The sequence below is a fragment of the Lepisosteus oculatus genome, chromosome 11, assembly GCF_040954835.1.
Source record: "Lepisosteus oculatus isolate fLepOcu1 chromosome 11, fLepOcu1.hap2, whole genome shotgun sequence".
In the NCBI taxonomy this organism is placed as follows: domain Eukaryota; kingdom Metazoa; phylum Chordata; class Actinopteri; order Semionotiformes; family Lepisosteidae; genus Lepisosteus; species Lepisosteus oculatus.
Window position 1 is genome coordinate 16,395,240 of NC_090706.1, and position 22,611 is coordinate 16,417,850.

The 22,611-nt window shown below is 44.8% G+C and overlaps 1 protein-coding gene and 1 long non-coding RNA gene across 4 annotated transcripts in view; one reads left to right on the top strand and one right to left on the bottom strand.

Annotated features, from left to right (window-relative positions):
* LOC138241854 (uncharacterized) overlaps positions 1–22,611 on the bottom strand; it is a 78,506-nt gene that overhangs the window by 50,722 nt on the left and 5,173 nt on the right. Inside the window, exons 2-3 of one of the 2 annotated variants that reach the window (XR_011191120.1) lie at positions 20,016–20,134; positions 9,818–9,888 (exon numbers count right to left, since the gene is read on the bottom strand). This is a non-coding gene — a long non-coding RNA (uncharacterized lncRNA). The remainder of the gene's footprint in view (positions 1–9,817; positions 9,889–20,015; positions 20,135–22,611) is intronic. The other variant, XR_011191121.1, reaches the window with a different exon arrangement.
* LOC102687758 (sphingosine 1-phosphate receptor 1-like) lies at positions 7,597–14,907 on the top strand. Of its 2 annotated transcripts, none has more exons than XM_015349128.2 (2): positions 7,597–7,723; positions 10,790–14,907. In XM_015349128.2, the coding sequence occupies exon 2, from the start codon at positions 11,030–11,032 to the stop codon at positions 12,179–12,181; it is 1,152 nt and encodes a 383-aa protein (XP_015204614.1). In that variant the 5' UTR covers positions 7,597–7,723; positions 10,790–11,029; the 3' UTR covers positions 12,182–14,907. The 2 variants fall into 2 exon arrangements, with proteins under 2 accessions (XP_015204614.1, XP_015204615.1); XM_015349129.2 differs by lacking the exon at positions 7,597–7,723 and adding an exon at positions 10,409–10,641.

Below are 22,611 nucleotides of genomic sequence, written 5' to 3' on the forward strand. Positions count from 1 at the left end.
CACTGTGAACCGAGAACAAAATCAGGAAGATGTGGAGGATATAGCTGTTTAATGAACTCCTGATTAGACAATGCACTTGGACAGTAGCTTGCGGGCATGTAATCGGGATCGCTCGTCTGGACTGGAATGGTAATGCTCGTGCCGACATTTCCCCGCAATTTCATTTCTTTCCTGTCGTACTTTACTCGGCTGTAACGTATGACGGTGTGAGCTGCTGGTTTGACTTCTGAGCAAATGGTTATCCAGTGTAAGGCAGTGTTGATAAATATCCATCCATCCATTTTCTAACAGCATCTTCCACTTCAGGGTCTAGGGGGGAAACTGGCAAGCAATGGGCATAAGGTAGGATACACCCTGGATGGGACGCCAGTCCATGACAGGGCACACAGTCACAAACACTGACAGACAGGCACTCACATCAGGGCCAGTTTTCCCAGAAATCAATTTACCAACCAGTATGTCTTTGAACTGTGGGAGGAAATCATAGCACCTGGAGGAAACCCACAGAAACCCAGGGAGAACATGCAGACTCCACACAGACAGCACTCCAGGTCCAGGATTGAACCTAGGTTCGCAGCACTGCATTGCACTTAAATGCTTCCCCCATCTCATTTCATCTCTAACTGCTTCAAGACATCTTTTCAGGTGCTGCTGGTAATAAGACTTTATGATCAATTTAAAAAAAATCCGGAAATAAAGAACAGCTATTGCAACCACAAGCACATCATACATCCAAGCTGCTTTGAATTCTGCTCAGTGCAGATTTGCTAATTGCTCCCCATGTCCACAAGGCGCTGTGTTTGGAAGGGCTCATTTTAATGTGGCAGTTTAACATTTTCAGACTGCAAACACGCATCATTAAGTGCTACTTGCTGTCGATTTGAAGTAGGGCTTGGGGATGAACATAAAGTCACAAGGTGTGATCACATAACTTTGCAATAGAGCATTTCAATGCATGAAAAACCCCTGCAATCTCGGAGCCTCCTGGGAGGGTGCAAAGAGACAGAACCATGCACGCCTCTAGCCTTGAAAAAGCAACCTAAAAGCACAGCACGAAACTGGCACATGATCCAAAAAGTAACCCAGAGATAATTAACAGAACTCAGATAAACTGGAGTGGAAATGTACTACTCCATCATGGTAACCAAAGCCTGGGACATGGGAGATAAGAATCTCTAAAACAGATGCCTCAGTTTTAAAGGTGACACAAAACAAAAAACGTCCATGTTTTCCAAGTTGTTTTTTGTTTTTTTTTTTCCCCCCGATTCTATCCCAGGTCATGCTTTTGGTGGCATCCGGCCTGATTTTATTGTTCCTTTAACTTCACTGCCTGTACTCCAGGTCAACAAACAGTTCCCTTTCCATTCAAAGAGCCGTCAAACAACAACAACCTATCCCCCCATCCCCAGGGGGAGAATACTCCACATTTATGACAGCATCACCAATAGGAGAGCTAGCAGCATGACACCCCATCTCACCCCCCCCTTGGGGGGGTATAACTACAGATCAAGGCGGATACAAATTACCTTTGAGTTCCTGCTGAACTGAGCCTGCCCAGGTCTGGGAATTGGAAGCTCCAGATCTTATGATCTTCATTCTAGCCAAGTTACTCCACTGAATCCTTAAATCAAACCAAGGCTGATTTGCTCCATTAGACCTTCACCTATTCAGTTCTTGACCTTCTGGAGGCTGGTGTGAACTACCCCCTTAATAACAATTATTATTATTATTGTTGTTGTTGTTATGCACATTTCCAAACCCAAGGACACTGCACACAGTGATAAAGAAAAAGAAAATCGTACAATCAACAGTAAAAGAACAAATAAACAATAGCATTCGGGTTCATGCAGTTACAATGTGGGGCAATCAGACATCAGTGAGTAGTTACTTTTTATGAGTAGTAGTTTTGAGTTTGTATTTAAAGGGAGTCAATGAAGAGGGTCTGAGGAAGGGCATTCCATAACACTGAAGCAGTGACAGGGAAGGCACGGTCAATCAAAAAATGAGATTAAGTCCCGGGATAGAGTGAGCAGGGATTATTTAAAACCTTCAAAGTCAGTTACAAGATCTTATAGTGAATTCATTCTGAATAGGTAGGAAGAGATATAGCACTACCTGAATTAGCAGAACAAATATTTTCCTTACTTCTGCCATGTGCTGTGCTATGAGAAAGACGGGTGATACAGGTCACATCATAAGAGACCTGGTGCATCATTAAAAGGCAGTAGCAGACCTGGCTAATTTGAAAAATTCAGCTAGCCTCAATCGTTTAATGTCTCTGGGTTTCAACACTACCGAGCACATACGGGATCTTCTGGAACACTGTTTCAGGTGCCGCTTCACCACCTGCAAATGACTAAGAGGTCTCATGTCTCTACAGATATCTGTGACCACCTGAACTTGAACTTGAACTTTATTGCCATATGTTACCGGTACTAGTACAATGGAATTCTTACTTACAGAAAGTCTCTCGATTGTAAAACAAGTGTAAAAAACAAAACAAAGTGCAAACAGTGCATCAAGACAATATACAAACAAACAGTAGACAATGTGCAAGTAAACATGTAGACAGTTTGAATGTAAACAATACAGACGTGTAAACAATGGCTGGAGATGTGCAATAGATAAGAAATCATAAAGAGGTAGATGGTGATGGTGTAGGTGTGGCCCGAGGGGGAAATGTGTTCGCCAACCTCACTTCTTGTGGATAGAAGCTATTGAAGAATCTAGTGGTAAGTGTCGGTATGCTCTTATATCTCTTGCCTGAGGGCAGTAGGGTGAAGAGCTCATGCCCGGGGTGGTGACTGTCCTCTGTGATGGCCAGAATTCTACCACGGCAGCGGTCCTCATAGAGCTGTTTAATCTCGGTGAGAATGCAGCCGATGATCTTCTGGGCCATATTGACCATTCTCTGCAGTGCCTTTCTTTCTCGCGAAGAGGTGTTGCCATACCAAACGGTACGGTGATCCCGTTGGTGAGGATGCTCTCGATGGTGCAGCGGTAGAAGTTCACCAACACATGTATTGGCATCCCCCATCGCTTGAGGCACCTCAAGAAATAAAGGCGCTGCTGAGCCTTCTTCATGATAGAGTCAGTGTTCACAGTCCAGGTTAGATCTTTAGAGATGTGAATTCCCAAAAACCTAAAGCTGGTGACTGTTTCCACTTCCGTTCCATCAATACTGAGTGGGCTGTAAGTGTGTGGCCTGTGTCTCCGAAAGTCCACTATTAGCTCTTTCGTTTTCTTTACGTTCAAGTCCAGGTTATTGCTATGACACCACCTAAGCAGCTGTATGACTTAAACCCTGTAAGTGGACTCGTCATCATCACTGATCAGTCCTATTATAGCGGTCAGTGGAATCAGTGACACAGGCTTGTTGCCACTGGAGCTGAACCCACCCTCACTGCTGGAGGCGTTCTATTCTGTTCTAGAAAAGCGAGGCAAAACCCACAACTTCTTTTAGGAGCTGAAAAAAAATCATTTTGAAAAGATCTGATTGAGTCAATCAATAAGTCTGTTAACGTAGCCAATCAATTAACTGAGGAGTTCGGCGACAATGAAACATCAAAAAACAGCCCATTAAACAGACTAAATAAACTCGTCAGCCCGGCTGGCATTTACAGCGCTGTTGTTGGTCCTGCTTGATCGGTTCCTTCGATTCTCACGGCCTTCGGAGCTGCCAGAACAGATCCCCCCTGAGTGAGGGGCCAGGAGCTTGCTGGGATGGTCCTCTGCGCAGAGACCATTGGTCACAGGTGATCAGGAGGCCATGGGTGCTGGCGCTCAGTACAGGGAGATGGGCGAGACCGTGTGGACATGCCAGGGCTTGAGCCGCCCACTCACGAAAACAAGGCTGGGCCAGTTCTCTCCAGAAGAGAAGGTGACACAACACTGGGATCAGGCCCCATTGTTATCTCTGCTCAGCTAGAGTTATTAGGCAAAAGGTTTAACAAATAACGGGTGAAAAATGATCACCACATGGCCCCGTGCCATGGAAAACAAAAAAGTTATTTATCTTGGCCTTGTGCCATTTCTGGGAACTTGGCAATTTGAGGGGGAAAAAAGCTTTATTTGATGCCACTGGAATTTGTGGCATTCAGATAAGTTTTTCAGTTTATTTTCATGTCATGGTAGAGTTCATTCCACCCTGGAGCCTCTCTATTGGTTACAAGCAGCCATATCACCCTGCAACTCACAACTGGCAACCCACTGAAGCTCAGCAGGTGTGTGCCTGGCCAGTACCTGGATGGGAAACCTCCTGGGAAAAACTAAGGTTGCTGCTGGAAGAGGTGTTAGTGGGGCCTGCAGGGGGCGCTCACCCTGCGGCTCATGTGGGTCCTAATGCCCCAATGTAGTGACGGGGACACTATACTGTAAACAGGCGCTGTCCTTCGGATGAGACATAAAACCGGGGTCCTGACTCTTTGTGATCATTAAAAATTCCAGGGCGTTTCTCGAAAAGAGTAGGGGTGTAACCCCAGCGTCTTGGCCAAATTTCCCATCGGCCCTTATCAATCATGACCTCCTAATAATCTTCAGGTGGGGCTGCACTTTGGTGGTGGAGGGGAGTTCCCATTACCTGTCCAGTGTCCAGAAAAGCGCTATATAAGTGTAAGCAATTATTAATTATTATTATTAATATCTCAATCCTGACACCTAATTTAAGATTTAACTGAACTCATAGACAAGAGGGAACTGAGTGATTTGTATCAATTAACGTGACACAGGACTATTTTACTACCTGAACTCCCTAGTGTTGAGCGCTATAAAGGGTTCATGGCCGTGAACCTCTGCCCCCAGCCCCCCACAATGGATTCTTATTTACTTAAGTCTCAATTTCCTGGTTGGTTTCTAGCTGCAACTTGCTGTTGAGGAGAGATGTTGCTCATGCTATAAACCTGCCTACTAAATAACCTAAACAAACTCGCTTGTAGAAATCTGAATAATTCTAAACCATGGACCCATAAAATGAAAAAAGTAAAATTATCAATTAAATGATATGGAATTCAACTCATGGAAAACAGAGCCTTGAATTCCTGAACTCAGGTAATATCCCACTGAACCAAAACTATACCTATAACTTCAAGGTCTCATTAACAATACAGTACACTGTCCTTTTTTTTGCTATACTGTTTCAAAATGTAGACTCCTTGCCACGCGAGATGTTCAAAGAAGAGCGATAATAATAATCCCTGGTCTCGAACAAGCACGAGACAGAGCGAGATTCAAGGAACTAATGAAAAGCAGATCATTAGGTGGGAATTTCATTAAGAATCTTCAGATGTTTTGGATAAGGTCAATGCAATGGTCCACTCCAATCCAGTCCAACCAGACAAATATATGGGGATCGCAAGTGAGGCAGGAAACTCAGAGGAGCTGCATCAGAATCTGAGACTTGTTTGCAGAAAGCTTCTTTGCTGGAAACAGCCCATAGCTGGAGACTGAATAACCAAGCAAAGACTGATGGGCCGCATGGCCTCCATTTTTTTTTCTTGCTGCTGTTATAGCACATAAACTTAAGCCCTGCCTTCTGCAACTAGATGGTATCTTACCTGTTTGCCTATTCTGCCCGCCTCCCCCTGCCCATCTGCCCATTAGGACACACCCATCTGGTCACAGTGGACTATGAGCAATAAGACAGACAACAAGCTTTTCACTTTCTGCATGAGAGCACAGTGCACCCCACACACATCCTCATCTACTCCAAGATCTTACTCCAAGGCGGGCGTGACTCAAGGATATCCCCCCCCCACAGACGAGCCTCTGCATTTCCTGTTTCAGAATTAAAGCCCAGAATCCCCCTTCAGATGTTCCTGGTACTTCAGTCTCGTGTCGTGGGGGTGGGGAACCGGAGGAGAGATGACTTCCCTTCTCTTAACAATGTCAGTGAAACTCCCAAAATAAAACTCAGAAATAGATTGGACTTTGATTCCGTTTCCTCCTCACCCTCAACCCAGCTTTCTAACAGCAACAGCTGCGGCTGGTCAAAAAGTGGCCATCTGCCATCCCCAACAGGACAGTGACTCTTGGAGAAGAGTTGGAAACTCACACCAGTGGTGAACGCATCACAGATATTTCACACGTCACACCATTTAAATGCTAACAGGGAAGAATTGTTATTACTACAGCTTTACAGATAAATACACAGGATGCAGGAGGACCTTCTACTTTTACACTTTTAATTCTCTTTGGGCTGGGAGCTTTCTGTGCAAAGTCACATGCAATCACAGAGCATCAACTCCAACAAAGCAGCTGGGAATTTGGTTCACTGCAGCCCAAGAAATGCTCAGGCTGGTTTTCAAAGGGACAAATGAGAAACTACAGTACATCTGAAAGAGATTTCTAAAACCTCGGGGCACTGAATCGATCCCGTCCCAATCAGTATAAAATGCACAGTGTTTTTTCATAACATTTTAAAAGACCCAATTAAAATAAGTTGATTAATTGAAGTCAAGCTTCAAAAATAATAAAAATCATTTTTTTTACCCAGTTTTGAAAGTCAGAACTTGAATGTCAAAATCATGCTGTCTTTATGAAGATTAGACTCCAATGTTCACTCCTATGTGCATTTTCTAACTCTAAACTGAAGTCACACTGAAGTGCCAAAGAGTAACGGAGATAAATTAATTTGATGCGTTTTGTGTTGGGGTTGGGGGGGGAGGGTAACTGTTCTGTAATTGTGAATGAAACCAGCGATTTACAGCTCAAGCCCCAGATGATATGAACCACACGGTTTGGAAAAACAGACACTAGACTTGCTCCTATCTAAACCACATGACGTCACACCCCCTCCGGAAAAGAACAGTCCTGGAATCCTGAGAAAGCTGAGAGGCAGGACCCATCTAGCTTGTTAGGCTTTTAGTAGCAAACTGTCCAAAGGATGTCAGCCAGCTGTTTCTGAAAAGAAGCCGGGGTATCAGCTTTGACAGCACGGATGGTTGGCTTGTTCCAAACTCTCAAAACTCTTTAGGTGAAGAAATGGCTCCTGCTTTAATCCTTTCTTTTTCGTTTTTTTCTGTTTTGATCTAACTCAGTTCTTGAACTAAGCCTGATCTTGTCAGATCACAGAAGCTAAGCGAGGCTGGTCCTAGTCAGTACTGAGATGGGCAAACAACAGGGAAATCAATATTGCTGCTGTTATTGCAACTTGTGGACCAGTAGGTGGCGCTCTTCCCTCTAGGTCAAAATTTCCTAACCAACTCAGAATGGAGATACTGTGCTGAAGGGGGGAGTCATCTTTCAGATGAGATGTTAAACTAAGATCCTTTCTGTTTGGCCATTCAAGACACCCTGCAATTGGTTGCAAGAGTAGGCCTGTTATCCCGTGTCCTAGCTAAACTGTGGGTTTATATAATCTGGCCTTAAATCCCTCTTTAAATTTATTGTTGTGGCTGTTTCTCTCTTCATTTCAATGGCTTACTACAGTATATACAAGGCACTTTGAGACACTTTTAGGTGAAAAGCACTGCATAAATAGAAATTCCTCGGATAGGGCATTGAGCTGATATGGGTTGAGCGATGTTGATGGCAAGCTCACTCACACAGGACCTCATACGGGACCTGCCCCTTTAAATTCACTCGCTGGTAGCAAGCAAGTCGAGTCCTGCCCATTGACTCCTCACTAACTCGCCTGTGTCACTTCGATCTGTGCTCTCTGCAGCGGGCACTGCGCTAACTTTGCCTGGAAGCTGCAGAGCCGCCGTGCCATCTGCCGAGTTTTAAGGTATGTCTGCCGCTGGAGTTTTCAAATATTCACCGTTTCTTAAACTGTTAGGCTGGGTGCTTTATCACGGTATTTTTTAGGTCCGGGAGCAATGTCACTGTTAAGGAGTTGAGCTTTACCTTTCTGCTTCTGAAAAAATATTCTTACTTATCCAAAATATGACAATTAAAACTGCCATGGCTTTTTTTGTACGGTACTGTATTTTTCGCAAGGCTACTGGCAGCTCAGTCTTGACAGTATGATTCAACTTTCACAGAAAAACTTTCACACTTCGTGGAGTTGTTCGATAGTCAACGAAGCTGGGTTCTACTGTATAAAAAAAAATCTATTTTTTCCCCACTGCGCGTCGTGGGCTGACCAGAAAATAGAGGGAATTAGTTAATGACAAATAACTAAACGCGCTGCGCTCAGTTATGAAAAGTTTATTGACTGACTGTAGTTGCAAAATGACTGCTTACAGTGCCTTCAGCTGAGCGTGGGAACATTGCGCTCTCCATGTCAAAGGGTTCTTTGCCGTGTTAATGCCTGAGCGCCTTTTCTTGACATTACATTTAGATGTTTCGACCGAGGAAAACCAAAACAGTAGCAAAGCGAGACAAGAGACGAATCTGGGGGGAACGAATTCGTGTGCATGGTGAAAGCCGCCTCTATCGTTAACCTCTGAAGTGGAATCGATTGGCCAGAATTACGCCTCACTCAATTCGACGTTTTCCGGACAATGTTTCCCCCTTCTCTCTTGTTGTTACCGATTTACCCAGCTGCGTGCGGCCTGACACTTCTCAGTTTTGTGTGGGGAGGGGGGCAATTTGACAGTACAGCTGCCCCATGGCAGATTATCAGTCCCGGACACACTCTCCAACCACCGTCAAAACCAGTCCTGAATCCTTCTCCAAAATGCGCAGGCTTTCCAGGAGCCCCACTGATATCGGCAGTGGCAGCGTGCGTGTTCGTACCCTCGCTAATTACGATCTGGATCCGGTGTTTATAGCCGTGTACATTGATTTCTCGAGGTCTTTAACGCGTTTTACTAGGGATTGGAGTGATGTGAAAAATGACCGCCTCCCCCTGAATGAAGGCTTAAGTTGTCTTTATAGAAGACCAAGGGACACGCGGTTACTATATCCATCATTTTATATGTGGAGGATAACAAAAATCACGCGCCCCCCGACACTGCCGAGGGGGGAAAGATTGTGAGGTCGCGTGCGCGTGTGGGGGTTCCCACTCCGTGTGGCGATTACTGGGTTAAAATGAAAGCGGACAGCCGACGCAAGTGCTGCATTACAGCTCAAACGCCTTGTGCCATAAAACGATCAGGACTTGTTGAATAACATCAGACACGTCATTAATCATCTCGTCAGGACCTCCTAAAATGGTGACCAGGTATTTGAGTTTTAGTCTAAAGTGGAAGTAATTGTTTTACTTCACAGAAATCAAACATTTAAAATTAAGCTAGAAAAACCACAAAACCACACTGAAACCTAATGGCCTAATGAACAGTTTTTTGTTTATGAATAAAACGTTTTTTTAGGATGAAGTCAGCTGTAAAAAACACAGTAAAGGTTCAAGGAAGCAAAATTACGTTTTTCTATCTCCTCACCGAAGTTAATATAGCAGCTGTGATGTCTACTTGAATGCTTTTTTTATTCAGCACATATCAACCAGATATTTATTTAGAGGAAGAAAATTGTAGGCCTGCATTTTAAAACATGTTTGGCCATGGATCTGAACTTTCCAAAACACCTTGCGGATGGCGACTCTGCCCAGAGGTCAAGCAGGAATATCGTCTTACTGGGGTAGAGTCGAAACTAAAACCCCATCCTTATCCTGTGGCCTTGTGTTAACTACTGTACAACACTCCTACCTACCGGTTCCCTTGATTCAACCGTCTGTTTAAGATCTACGTCTGAGGAGCACAGTCTTTAACCAAAATCGACCACACAGCTAATCTGTCCAAATACGTCATTTAGAGACCAATCTGAACACAAATCAGTATACCCCGAAGACGGTTTCCTCAGTCGAACAAATCACTTGCTTAACTGATCAATACATTTGCAGAGATTCATCTTCATTCAGTAACAGGTGATTTAGACTGACCTTCATGACTCACTAGGCCGGGGGCTCTGCAGGACCAGGGCTGGACACAAGCACCTTCTGACTCAACCCACCTGAAAGAATTACAACACTCACTCAGCTATCACTGTTGGCGTTTACTGTAAACGACTTGAAAAGTGCAATACGTTAAGCAATGCAATGAAAATGAGCTTTTCCCAGTACCTATTGAAGTTTTTGAAAGTAAAATAGACTATACACATCAGGCAACACAGTCGAAAGAAAAGACATATAATAAGATCCCGTAGAGAAAAAGAAACATTAAATCATGATGGTGGCTGAAGAGGCCACTGTAAAAACAACAAGGAGCGCACATCAGGCTGGGGTGGGTCCTCTGGAGGTGAGCTGGCCCGCTCATGGGGCGATTTATTTCAGTCCTCACGGCAGACACACCGCAGCGCCCCAGAAGAGAAGCCAGCGTGAGTCGTCAGCAGCGCTCACAGCGAAGCCCACTCGCTCGCCTCCTGCTGGGTGCGAGAAACAGCCACGGCCCCTTACTTGGCTTGTCCGTAAATAGCCCAACCCCCCCCCCCCCTAATTCTGCTGTTTCCTTTCAGCCTGGTTCCGGATTGCCAGCTTTGGCCCAAATCAACCCGGCACCTTTTCTGAGCCCAGACGGATTATGGGTTATCGAAACGCGCAGAAAATGCATTTTTGTTGACACCAAAGCTTCCGCCGAGGGCAGGGTCCGAACAGCTGATCAGCGCCGAAGGTTTCGAGCAAAGAGGCCCAGTTAATCAATGCAATGTTCAGGGTTAATTAATTCAGGGTGATCCAATTCTGGCACCAATTTAAGGTGCAGTAAAGTGGTAAGATTGACAAGTTTTTCATGATTCTCTTCAGAACACAAATGTTCTAATATCACTGCAATGCACAGAGATCTACGCAGACAGTTTATTACTTCCCCTCGTCCTCGTTGTGGTCTTTACTATGTTTTTTTCTTTTTTATGATTTCAGGCTTTTTCGATGATGAAGCACTAGAATCCATGCGCTCTCTTGTGGTCACATGACGTAAGGACACCTTACACTTGTGTGCTTTCTCTCAAGTGCAGGGTGGATTTTTTGATTTCCTCTACCCACCTACCCACCCTGGAACCCACGTTCTTGGTTCCATCATGAGTGGGATCTAAAAATAACAAATCAAATAATAAAAAACAGTTCAGGAGCACGTTCCCAATAAAACACCATCCCACAGCGATGGAGATCACCAAGGCGCCCCCCCGTCAGCTGTTCCGCATCTTCCGGGAGTACCAGAACAACCACATCATCACCCAACACTACAACTACACCGGGAAGCTGGAAGGTGACCGGTACAAGGATGGACTGAAGCCTGAAGCCATCGTGTTCCTGGTCATCTGCCTCTTCATCGCGCTGGAGAACATAGTGGTGCTGATCGCCATCTGGAAGAACAAGAAGTTCCACATGCCCATGTACTACCTGCTGGGCAACCTCACGTTCTCGGACTTCCTGGCTGGCTTCACCTACATGGTCAACATCGTGCTGTCCGGGCCCAACACGCTCAAGCTGACGCCCGTCCTGTGGTTCATCAGGGAAGGGGGAGTCTTCATCACCCTGGCGGCCTCCATCATCAGCCTGCTGGCCATCGCCATTGAGCGGCACGTCACCATGGTCAAGATGAAGCCCTACCACGGCGCCAAGAAGGGCCGCATGTTCGCCTTGATCGGCGCCAGCTGGGTGCTGTCCGTCTTCCTGGGCGTGCTGCCCATCATGGGGTGGAACTGCATCAGCAGCCTGGAGGAGTGCTCCACCGTCCTGCCCCTCTACTCCAAGAGCTACATCCTCTTCTGCATCACCATCTTCACGGCCGTGCTGCTCAGCATCGTGGTCCTGTACGCCCGCATCTTCCGCATCGTCAAGTCCAACACGCAGCGGCTGGGCAGCCTGCGCAAGGGCCTGGCCCGGAAGTCCCAGAAGTACATGGCCCTGCTCAGGACGGTCACCATCGTGCTGGGCGTCTTCATCGCCTGCTGGCTGCCCCTCTTCGTCCTCCTGCTCCTGGACTTCTGCTGTGAGGTCCGGAAGTGTGCCGTCCTCTTCAAGGCCGACTACTTCCTGGGCATCGCCATGGTGAACTCCCTGTTCAACCCCATCATCTACACGCTCACCAGCAAGGACATGCGCAAGGCCATCCTTAAGCTCCTGTGCCGGCACTGCCTCATAACCAAGGACGGGCAGGTGAAGAAGTTCGGGATACCCTTCTTGGAGTGCAGCACCAGCAAGTCGGAGGTGGTCTCCCATCGGCTGGAAGGCCTGGAGACCACCCTGTCTTCTGGGAATGTCACCCCTTCTACAATCAAAGCCTTGTACCCCAGGATTTTAAAGTCCTGAATCCGATATCGATTGACCCATCAACGCTCAGGCTGTTGCGGGCTGTCAGTTTTAGACTTAATAGCTGACACAGTAGCAGCACTGTTTTGTGATACAGTGCAGATCCAGCAGAAAGCAGAAACATTGCTTGAGGACAGGTGTTTGCACGACAGCACTTGATCTCGGAGGTAGCATTTATTGTAATGTCAGCATGAAACCCAAAAAATCTCCAGTCGCATTACTGTGTGACTAAGGAACTTCTTGGGCCCCACAGATAAGTGGATGCAACTGTATCAAGAGAACAGAAACTCCTTCTTTCTCTAACTGTGAAAACGAGTCTCACCAGGCTTGCATAGTCCCACGTGCACTCAGATCGCACAATGATTAATGTCTGAAAAACGAACGTATAATAACTTGCACTGATAATCGCCGTGGGGGAAAGTCTCACAGTAACTCTGGTCCTGGCAGTTACAAAACGACAGGACTTCAGCTGTCCTTCCAGAGTAAGGGATTGCTTGGCATCACTAGTGTCAGCTTTACAGAGGCCCGAGGGTGGAGTGTCTGGGGTCTGTGGGGGAACTCCAGCTGTAATATGCGAGTACCACCAGTCTGACAGCCCAGCAGGAGTGGCCTGCCTTGTGTACAGGGAGCTGCAGTCTCGCAGGTATTTTTCTTAGGGACTGATCATTAACACTTTTTAATAACTTGGACGAAATGGAAGTGCCGGATCAATCTCAGCAGGGAGTGAGCTGCGCGACTTCAGCAGTAGCCAGCTCTGGTCCTGAAGGGCTGATCGAACTTTCCTTCCAACCTGGCACTAAACTGCTTCATCGAACGAATTCAGGTTTGTGACTGTGCCCTTTAGAAGTTGACCGAGATTTTACAAGGACAAGAAGAAACAAAATGAGAGAAATTATTCAGCACTGTACCTTGGTTTTTTTTAAATAAGGAAATTCCTGGTAACAATTTGGCCTCTTTCTTATAAAATGTATTAAGTTAAGAAATAGCTTCTCTTAAGTCACGAGTAGAGATAAATTTGAAGGGTGTTAAGGAGGGTGACTGATCCCCAGTATACTATCTTACACATTTCACACAGAAGCACTTATAAGCAAGGACAAATTCAGTCTGAATTTCTTTTAAAGCACTTTTAAGACTAAATTGCTCTGGGATGGAAAGTGTTTTTTCAGGGTTCCAAGATCAGACAGGTTGGAGCATCTCTCATCCCACCAGGAATATACTGATGGCCTTTGCTCAACCTTGTTGAGAGCATAGCCGTTTGCTGGCAAGATGAAATGCCATCCGTGAAAATGCATTGTTCACGAATTCAAGATCAAACCTTCTGGTTTTTTTTAAACCTAGCTTCTGCTGAAGAGTTCTAGCCCCATAGGATAGAAGAGAAGATAAATGCGCTTCGATCACTGAAACCACATCCTTCCTGTGACCGAAAAATAAACCAACAGGCACTGCCAAGCTATTCAGAGGGGAATGCACACTGGGACGTCTCTCTTCTTCTTCAGGGGGGTCTCTGTGGCCCAGGGCAGTCAGTAAACCCAAAACACATCCTCTGGCCAGACAGTGAGACAGCGAAGCTTATATTTCTGCTACCCACGGCCACGCCCAGGCCAGCACACTAACTTTGTTAATTCCGGATACATGACCATTATGCCTTTTTCATTGCAATAAAAAGTACATTTCTAAAAAAATAAAGTGGTGCTACTACCATTACAATGAAAACTGCCAATAGTTAAATCCTTTCCAGAAATTCAAACTTATCTTAAAATCGCATACTTGCACAAATGCAATTTTATAATAGAATTAAAAACTGTATTTTCAGCTTACTTGTGTGTAGGTTTTTAAATGTCAGTTCCTTCTCGGTTGCTAGTGTACCAAAGTAATTTCTCAGTTAAAATATGCTGTTTATAAAAATATTTTCCAGATCTTAATCATGATAAATTAATACTGTATGTCTGAGTTGTGAAAAAGACATTTAAAAAGCAATCTGTTATTATTATATATGTGAAGGTACCTACATATATGCTTGTTTTTTTTTGTATGAAAAAAACAAGTTGGGGAAATTTTTAAGAGTTAATGATACTTTACACAGTAACCAACATCACTTGTATCAATGCAGTGAACCACATCTCTCTTAATGTTAGCAGTTAAAGTGAATAATGATGGCACTTGGCATATAAATATAAAGATATAAAGAATTTAGCAGTCATATTACAGCAAGAAAAAGTCCTAGTGTTTGGACCTAACTTTGAGAAATACTGCAGTTACCTTAAATGACCACCCCCCCAGGAGCAACTCACTTTAGAAGAAGTCCTTTAAAATGGAAAAAGGAACTAAACATAAATGAACTTAATAAGCTAGCAGTAAGGGCTCCAGGTTTTGGGTAGGCAATGCTGGCTTCTTTTGCATGGAGTCTTTGAACTAAGGAAGGCATTTCCAAGAGTCTGTAATGTTTCAAAACCCAAACAGTCTGTGCCTTGGCTGTTATTTACGGCTTTGTTGTAAATATGTTGTAGATTTGACACAAAAAGCATTCTATTTTTAGGTTTTTTATTGATCTATTTTGTAAAACTGAAGCATCAACCTGTTTGTCACACAAGTGCTTCCACTTCTGATTAGTTTTTTGTATTTTCAGCCTTTTGTATTTTCAACTGTCAACTTAATTTAAGTAATTTTTTTTTAAAAATGTTTATTAAAATGGCAAGTGTAAGACTAAATAAAGTGTACGAAACTCATTGTTTGTATCTTTGGACTTTTGTTTCTAGGAACAAAAGAGACTAAAGTGGGGGATTTTACCTTTGTACTGAGTTTTTCCATTCTTAGTTAAACTTCTTGACTTTGTTTGCTTATGCAACGACATACTTCGATGCCTACTTACTAAGTGTTTGTGGTCTGCACAGCTGAAAACACAATTCGTGTAATCACTGGAGCACTTTAAAATGTCACCCCTTTGCTGAGCTCCAATTTCCTAAAAAAAATCACTTTCATTTTCCTGACGTCTTAACCAAAGGCTGTGATCTTAACCACTGCAGACCTGGAGCTCGATGGATCTGGGATATCATACCATTTAGAACCCTACCTTCTGCCCATTCCCTTTGAAAGGTGATAGGGCGCTGTCACATGCAGGAAGTGCACCCCTCTTACAGACATGTTTACACGTGTCTGACCCAGATAAACATATGCTCTTTTAAAAGGGCAAAGTTCAAAATGGTAAAAGTACAAAATGGCTCCTTTTACAATGATGGTCCTTTAGTGAAGATCAAACTTTTTAATATCAGAATCTGGGGGAGTGATAAACTATGGATCCCCCATCCTGGTCTAGGAGGCCCACACACCTGGTGGTGTTCATCATGCTGAACTTAATTACTTAACTGATGCCTTAATTGAGTTAAACATTTGCTAGAGTAGAACATTTGTAAGTTTGGAGAGAGGAATAACTTAGGAATTTTATGATAATTATTTAATGCAGTAGTTAAAAGGCAACATCTAATGTTTAAGAGCTGAAAACAGTCAGGCAGTTCACATTAATCCTATCATTACATTAATTAAGGGTTCAATTGTGTAACTGAGCATCATTGGGAATCTCTGTTATAATCTACTTGCCTCTCAACGCAGTGATGACTTGGAAAGGTACAGTAGCTTCCCAAAAAAGAAGGTCAGTTGCAAATAAAGTGCTTTCTAAAGCTTTTAACATTTTAGTTATTAAAGGCATAAAATTCATAAAACAAAAAAAACATAGGCCTCATGAATTTATTTGGGTGGCCCTTTTGTCCAGAATGACTTAAATGTATGCCACTTCTCAAACAGATGAGCATTTAGTTGGAGCACCAAGGTGCAACAACAGCACTAACCCCGCTGGGGATCTGAACCCGTGATTTATTTTCCAGTCCAGAAACTGCACCTCTGTGGCACACTGCTGCAAGGTGGTGCCACAAGGGACTGTACACGCGCTCATCCTGCGATACGCGACACACGTCTTTTGCCTGGTTTCACAGCTACAATCAGATTCACATTTACTGCCGATGAAAACCATGAACAAAGTAACTATAGGAATTGTTTAATTACAAGTTTGGGAGGGGAAAAAACTGCCTTAGTCATGTGTTTTTGCTTCACTCAGCATGTAAGCTTGCCAACTCATGACAAAAGACTAACGCTAGAGTCTGTTAGTGCCCGGCACGTTTGGGCACGAACTGGGCATTTCAAATCATTTAGCAATTTGTTTTGATCTGGAGGTTCCAGTATCCACTAACAAGCCTTAGCAGCATTTTCGCAACATCAGGTGCATTAATTCAGATCTGTTTTCTCAATCCATTTTATGTTCTTCTGCCAGTGGCCCCCAGCCAAATAGTCTTGAGGACTCCATTAGGCTTTACAATTCCCCTGGGTGGCATTGAAGATTGTTTAGCTCCAGAAGTCTAATTACATGCCACTCCCCTTAGGACAAGACCCAGCTTCTCTCCATGAAATCCTCAGCCTGAATGGAGATGGAGATTCACTGGCCTCTCTGTCTGTTCACTTGCCTTCACTCAACATCGGCAATCTTATAGTGAGCCACAGACTCTCACAAGGACAGTGGAAGATCAGTATTACCGGGAAGGCTTATCGGAGAAGGGAACAAAAGGAACATTTTTTTCCCCCACAGTGCATCATTTCCCTAGCTCCAGTTCGGAACACCACTCTTGAAGAGCCCGCAGACCAAAGCGGTAGATCTTCAGTGCTTTTTCGTTTTCATCAAAACGTATCGCAAACATCAGAATTTAGGTCGCAGCTTCTTAGAACAGCTTCTGCACTTTGAAGCTTAGTGCATCTTGCCTTGTAGGCTTACTGCAGCCCCTCCTCAGTGGCTCTCCAAAACTATCACCACAGTGAAACCTTCCACACACTCCTTGCATTTTGTTCCCACTGTCATGCATCCTTTGACGTTTCACAATTCCGTGTCCTGTTGTGTCATAATTTTCAAGGAAACATTATGTGCTGGAATTGTTACCTCAAATGCCCTTAAATGTGCAGCTGTGACCCCGACTGTTAAAAATGCAGTATTTAGACTCCAATCTAGTCAGAAGTGACCTGCTGACATCCAGTTTAACATTTTCCGCAAAGGTTCTGGTGTGGGCGGCTCCTGTTCAGCTACAAGCAGTCCGTGGATCTCGCAAAGTTCATCCTTCTTCTAACTGCTTACTCCTGCATTCCCAGGTGCACCAAGGCCAGCTGAGAGATATAATCCCCCAGCATCCCAGCAGAGAAGCCTGGTTTCCTCTGCTTGTCCCTGCCATCTCCTACTTTCGCTCACTACCCAAAGCTCCTGAAAATGAAAACTTAAAAAATACCACAGCCCACCTTGGGGGCTTGAGCAGTCTGGCTCCTGATGGCCCCACTAAACTCTTAAACTACCTGTGAAACTAAATGTCCTTTGCACCCTTTGGACTCTGGCCCTCTTTCAGCACCCAAAACGAAGCTCTGGACTCTTGCTCTCCCAGCAGGTATCTTACAGGTCAGTGAACCTTGTCGCATCCTGGACACCTGCCTCTAGCATTATTTTATTTTTTTAATTGTAAAATAATAGATGATTTCAGAAGATCTGCCAAGAAAGGCACCGTTTTAACATAAAAGTTTTACTACTACTGAAAAAATGGCCTCTGGTTACTGTAACCTCTTATGTCTCTCATTACTCCCTAGCATTAATCAAGACTGGTACAAGCTGTTAATGTCAAACACTGTTGGCCCTAGTAGCCAGTTGGATGGAGGCCAGCTCAGACAATCTCTGCCTGGCAACCCTGGGCACTGCATCAGCTGGCGATACCAGGCCTCATACCAGGTGACGGCCCAGGTCTCAGGAAAACCAGGGCTGACAAAAGGCTTCCCACTTCCCCTGTTACAGTGAAAATCTAACATTACCCTCTGATGTCAAATCACGTAGGGTAATGAGAATCACTGCCCACATGGCCTTCAACACATCCCTGTTTCACACATACCCCCACCGTTCGTCTTGGCCATTGGCTACGGGTGGCAGCATGTGCAACAGGAAACAGGCGCCCATTTCTGGCTCGTGCCAGACCTCAGCACCCCTGCCGCGCGTCGCCTTCACCACACCAGCCTACCAGCTCTGCTCCGAGACACAACTCCGGGCTTTCAGACCGCCCGCCTCAGCAAACCACAGCCCCACGGCTTCAGAAGAACCGAGTCGCTGGGGAGGGCTGCAAAAAAACACGAGCCCCGCACCTCCTCTCAGGACGTGGGTCAGACGTGTTTTACTGTAAAAGGTAAAAGGCAAACAGCCCCCTGCTCGCACGAAAAAGACCACACACCGTTAAGTGCTGCCAAAGGAGAGATCGCCCACGTTTGTTTTGCCCACTCTTTGCCACAAACCCAAGCAAAAAAAACACATACTACAGAAAAGTTACTCATTTTCGTAAATGGGTCCTTACACGTGAATGGTTAAACGGTTTATTTTTTTGCCCTATGGGCTGTGACCCACAGGATGTGACCTCCACCATTCACTGCATTTCTGCAATATTGCATATCTTTTGTTAGGGCAACCTGAATTTGTTTTTGCCTGAAAAAAAAAAAGGTTTCAAAAGGTACTGCATAGTTCTTCTGAACCACTCTGGAATTTGTTTTTGTTCTTTACATGGAGCTAAGCTGTGTAACCTGAAGTGGAAATACATACTAAAGAAAAAACACAAACAAAAAACATGAAACTGAATAAAGAAAATCCATCAACAGCAACAAGCTGCCCTGATGTCATAAGAATATAAAGTAGTACAAAATGTTACTAGGGCCATTTAGTGTAATTGGGGCACAACAGGTCTAGACAATACTGAAAATTTTTATTATAATAGCTGTCATTATTTAATCATGCAGTAGAAATCCTATAATTAATCAAAATGGGCTCCTTATCTTTTTGATGAGCCAGGAAAGTGAGAGGCTGAAATGCAGGAGAATTAATATTACATTTGAAAACACAGGTAAACCATTTTCTTTTTAATGTAGGACAACGTCGGGCCTCTATGAAAGCGCTGAAGGTTGCAAGGCAGAAAAGGACAGGGGGATGAGTTACACTTCTTAATTTCAGGCACTGAAAATTGTAAATCGTAGGAGATCTTTCTTTTCTGTTGATTGGCAACTCATGCTTGGCTTACCTTGAGTGAACTGGGAGGGAGATAGTTTTAGGGGACAGGCGAGTTAGTATTTCTCCAGGATTCCACCCAACTTCAAACACCTTAAAATATTGAACCTGAAATAGGAACCTGAATGCGTATAGATCACAAACATTTCAAATGCCAAAAACTTGCAGACAGACAGGTTCATATACTACGACATTGAGTGCATGGGGATGAAATCTGAGCCTTTTGAAAACCTGCTTATGACAGCACTAAGACAATGAGTCATTTCAGGTCACACCGATATTGAAAATGTCTTTGTGGGAACTGCTTGGATGGGTAACAGTGGCAGAACAGTGGCCTTTCCTTTCTGCAGAAGCAACACTTTTACTCTCACCCACATTAGTCATTGTGAGAAGACATGCCTGCTCTTAAAAGACATAATGAATCACCAGAGCTTTCTCACCTTGGGCCCTGGGGGCAAAGTCACATCAGACAGAAGCTGGTGTTGTGTAATGGGAACAGAAAAGTTGAGCGCATGACCGCGATTCTGTGGCACAGGTCTGAGCGTGTCTTGGGTGTGCCAAGTGACAGCTGTGCAAAGCTGCTTGTCTGGCACCTGTGGCACAACCGAGCAGAGCCTATTCTCACCAAACGCGCATTCTGTTTGGTCACATGGACGCTAACATCCCCATCTCCAGCGACAGGAAAGCATGCGTTAAAAAAAAAACCCCAGGACAGACCTGACTGGCGCGTCTCCTCTCCCTCAGCCATTCGGCTGCAGAAGAATCTTTCCTTTGTTCGTCAACTCCACGGCACCTCTCTGTCCATCCCGTCGGAGCCAGGAAAGATCCTCCGAAACCTAGGAACAAGACAAGTTCGCACACCTGAAATCCAAGCTCTTTGGAATCAAATTCCCAAACGTTAAAATGTTTTATTCTGCTGACAAGCCCTTTAAGGCAGCTTTATTGCTGTCACAGCCCATACTCTCACTAGACAGAGAGACGTTTTACACATGCTGCCCTCAGCAATTGGGATTTTTGCATGAAAAAGGGTCCCAACATAAAAGGACCCCAAAGATGCAAGATGTGGACAAGCGAACCACCTGGCACCCTTTGAATTGCATGTGATTACTGCCAAAAGGGAACCATCCATTTTCTAACCACTTCTGACAATTCAGGTTGTGGAGGAGCAGTAGCCCATCCCAGCAAGCAACAGACATTGGCAGGATACACCCTGGACTGGACACCAGGACACAAACAGACACACCCACCCCAGGACCAATTTACCCATCAGAATATTTTTAGACTATGGGAAGAAACCGCAGCTAACATAAGGAGAACGTACACACTCCACACAGATAGTACAGCAGATCTGTATTTGAACCCAGAGCCCCGGCATTGCGAGGCAGCAAAGCTAACCACTGCGCCATTCATGAAAGGGAACCAATCTAAGCAAAATATAGAACTAGGCGAAACAAAGGGAAGTGAACAAGAAGCTACTGGCTTGTCGGTGGTATGAGGTAGATCAGATAAGAACTGTCCAGTGTGGGTGCCCATGCATGGATGAAAAAACAATTCTTCTGCATGAATTAACAAGAACAGGGACACCATGCACATTGTATTGCAAAAGACAAAGCGATTGAAGTAAGGGTGTGTCCAAGAACCCTTTGATTTTCTGCAACATGCAAAGAATTAGATTAATACGCATTACCGGTAGTGGCTCAATACCCTACTGAGTCTTCAATCCGATTTATTAGTTGTATAATTATGTTCCAAAAAGTCTACGCGGAGCAGCTTTGATGAATCTTTGAGAAAACAAAAAGACAGCTGAACTGCAGGGCATGTTTTCGCACTGCCAAGACAAGAGGTGGATGTGCAAACCTCACAAGCCTTAATGTGGGTTATGCAAAGCAAGGACAGGCCGTTGCCTTGTTGCTGGAGTGAAATGAGAAGAGTTTTAACTGGGCATGCCCATTACCTAGGCATGAAATGGCCCGAGGCAGATCAGGGCAGCCATTCAAATACAGCCTAAATGTCAACTCTTCCATCACCAGCATATTGCTTGATTACACAGCAAAGACGCAGACGTGAAAGGCTCCGCTCCTGAAGCTCGAGATTTTAATCGCACAGTTCACCTGAGCTATATAGCTCTCTGGGTCCAGGTTCTGTTTACAAATTGCCAGATGTATAAGGGATTCACCTGGATAAATCAAGCCTAGGTAGTCCAAGACCAAACCCACGAACTAAGTTATGGTGGGCCCTCAGAATGGGCAGCAGGAGAGGGAGGTGTAGCAAAGACGACTCATTACACAAATGGGCAACACATGACTTTAAAACAAACCTCAAATATCACAACTGTTGGCCCCTCCTATCGCAACCCCAGACTTCCAGGCCGCTTTCAAAATCTCCAGTTGTCCATGTTCTTTCCCCATTCACCCACCCATTTTCTAACCATTTCATCCAACTCAGGGTTAAGGTGGCCCAGCGCCTGTCCTGGGAAGCAAGAGGCACAAGGCGGGATACACCCCAGACTGGGACAGCAGTCCATCGCAGGGCACACACAGACACAGACACACACTCACACCAGGACCAATCTTCCCTGAAGCCAATTAACCTACTGGAGCGCCTTCAGGACACCCACGTGAATGGGGGAGAACATTCAAATTCCACACAGACAGCACCCCAGGTCCAGAATTGAACCCAAGACCCCAGGGCTGTAGTGCCGGGAGGCAGCAGTGCTAACCTCTGCACCACCCCGCCACCCTCTTACCCTACGCAAAACACGGCAAATGACATTTCTTGAGGACAAGCTGGAAAAATCACTCTATAACAGGTCAGCCTGTCATAGGAAGCGGTCTTTGTGATTGTGAATTGTAGATCGTGTCATTAAACTCAAAACGATTGAACGGTTCTTGCAAATTAAAAAAAAAAACATTTGTAGACATTTCATAAACGGAAACACATGGCGCACTAGTGACGCCTTGTGGGCATCCTTTTTTCTACAAGTAGACGCTAGAATTGCAGGCGACTCTTTTTAAAACCAGCCGTTTTTAGTAAGATACATAAATTTGCAGGAAGCGTTGGCGTAGACGCGGAGCAACAGGTAAGAAAGCCTGATGGCCATGTATAAATACTGTCTGTACTCCTATGGAGGCTTACCATAGGTAACATCGACCCTGGAAGTCAAAGAGATAATTCCAGTCACGTTTCACTCATGATTGTTTTTATCCAGGAACAGGCCAGAGGCTACCTTCCCACAGACCAGAGATTTAGGACAGATACTGGATCCTGAATCTGGGACTCCATAACACAAAATCCCAAAGGCCCGATACATTCC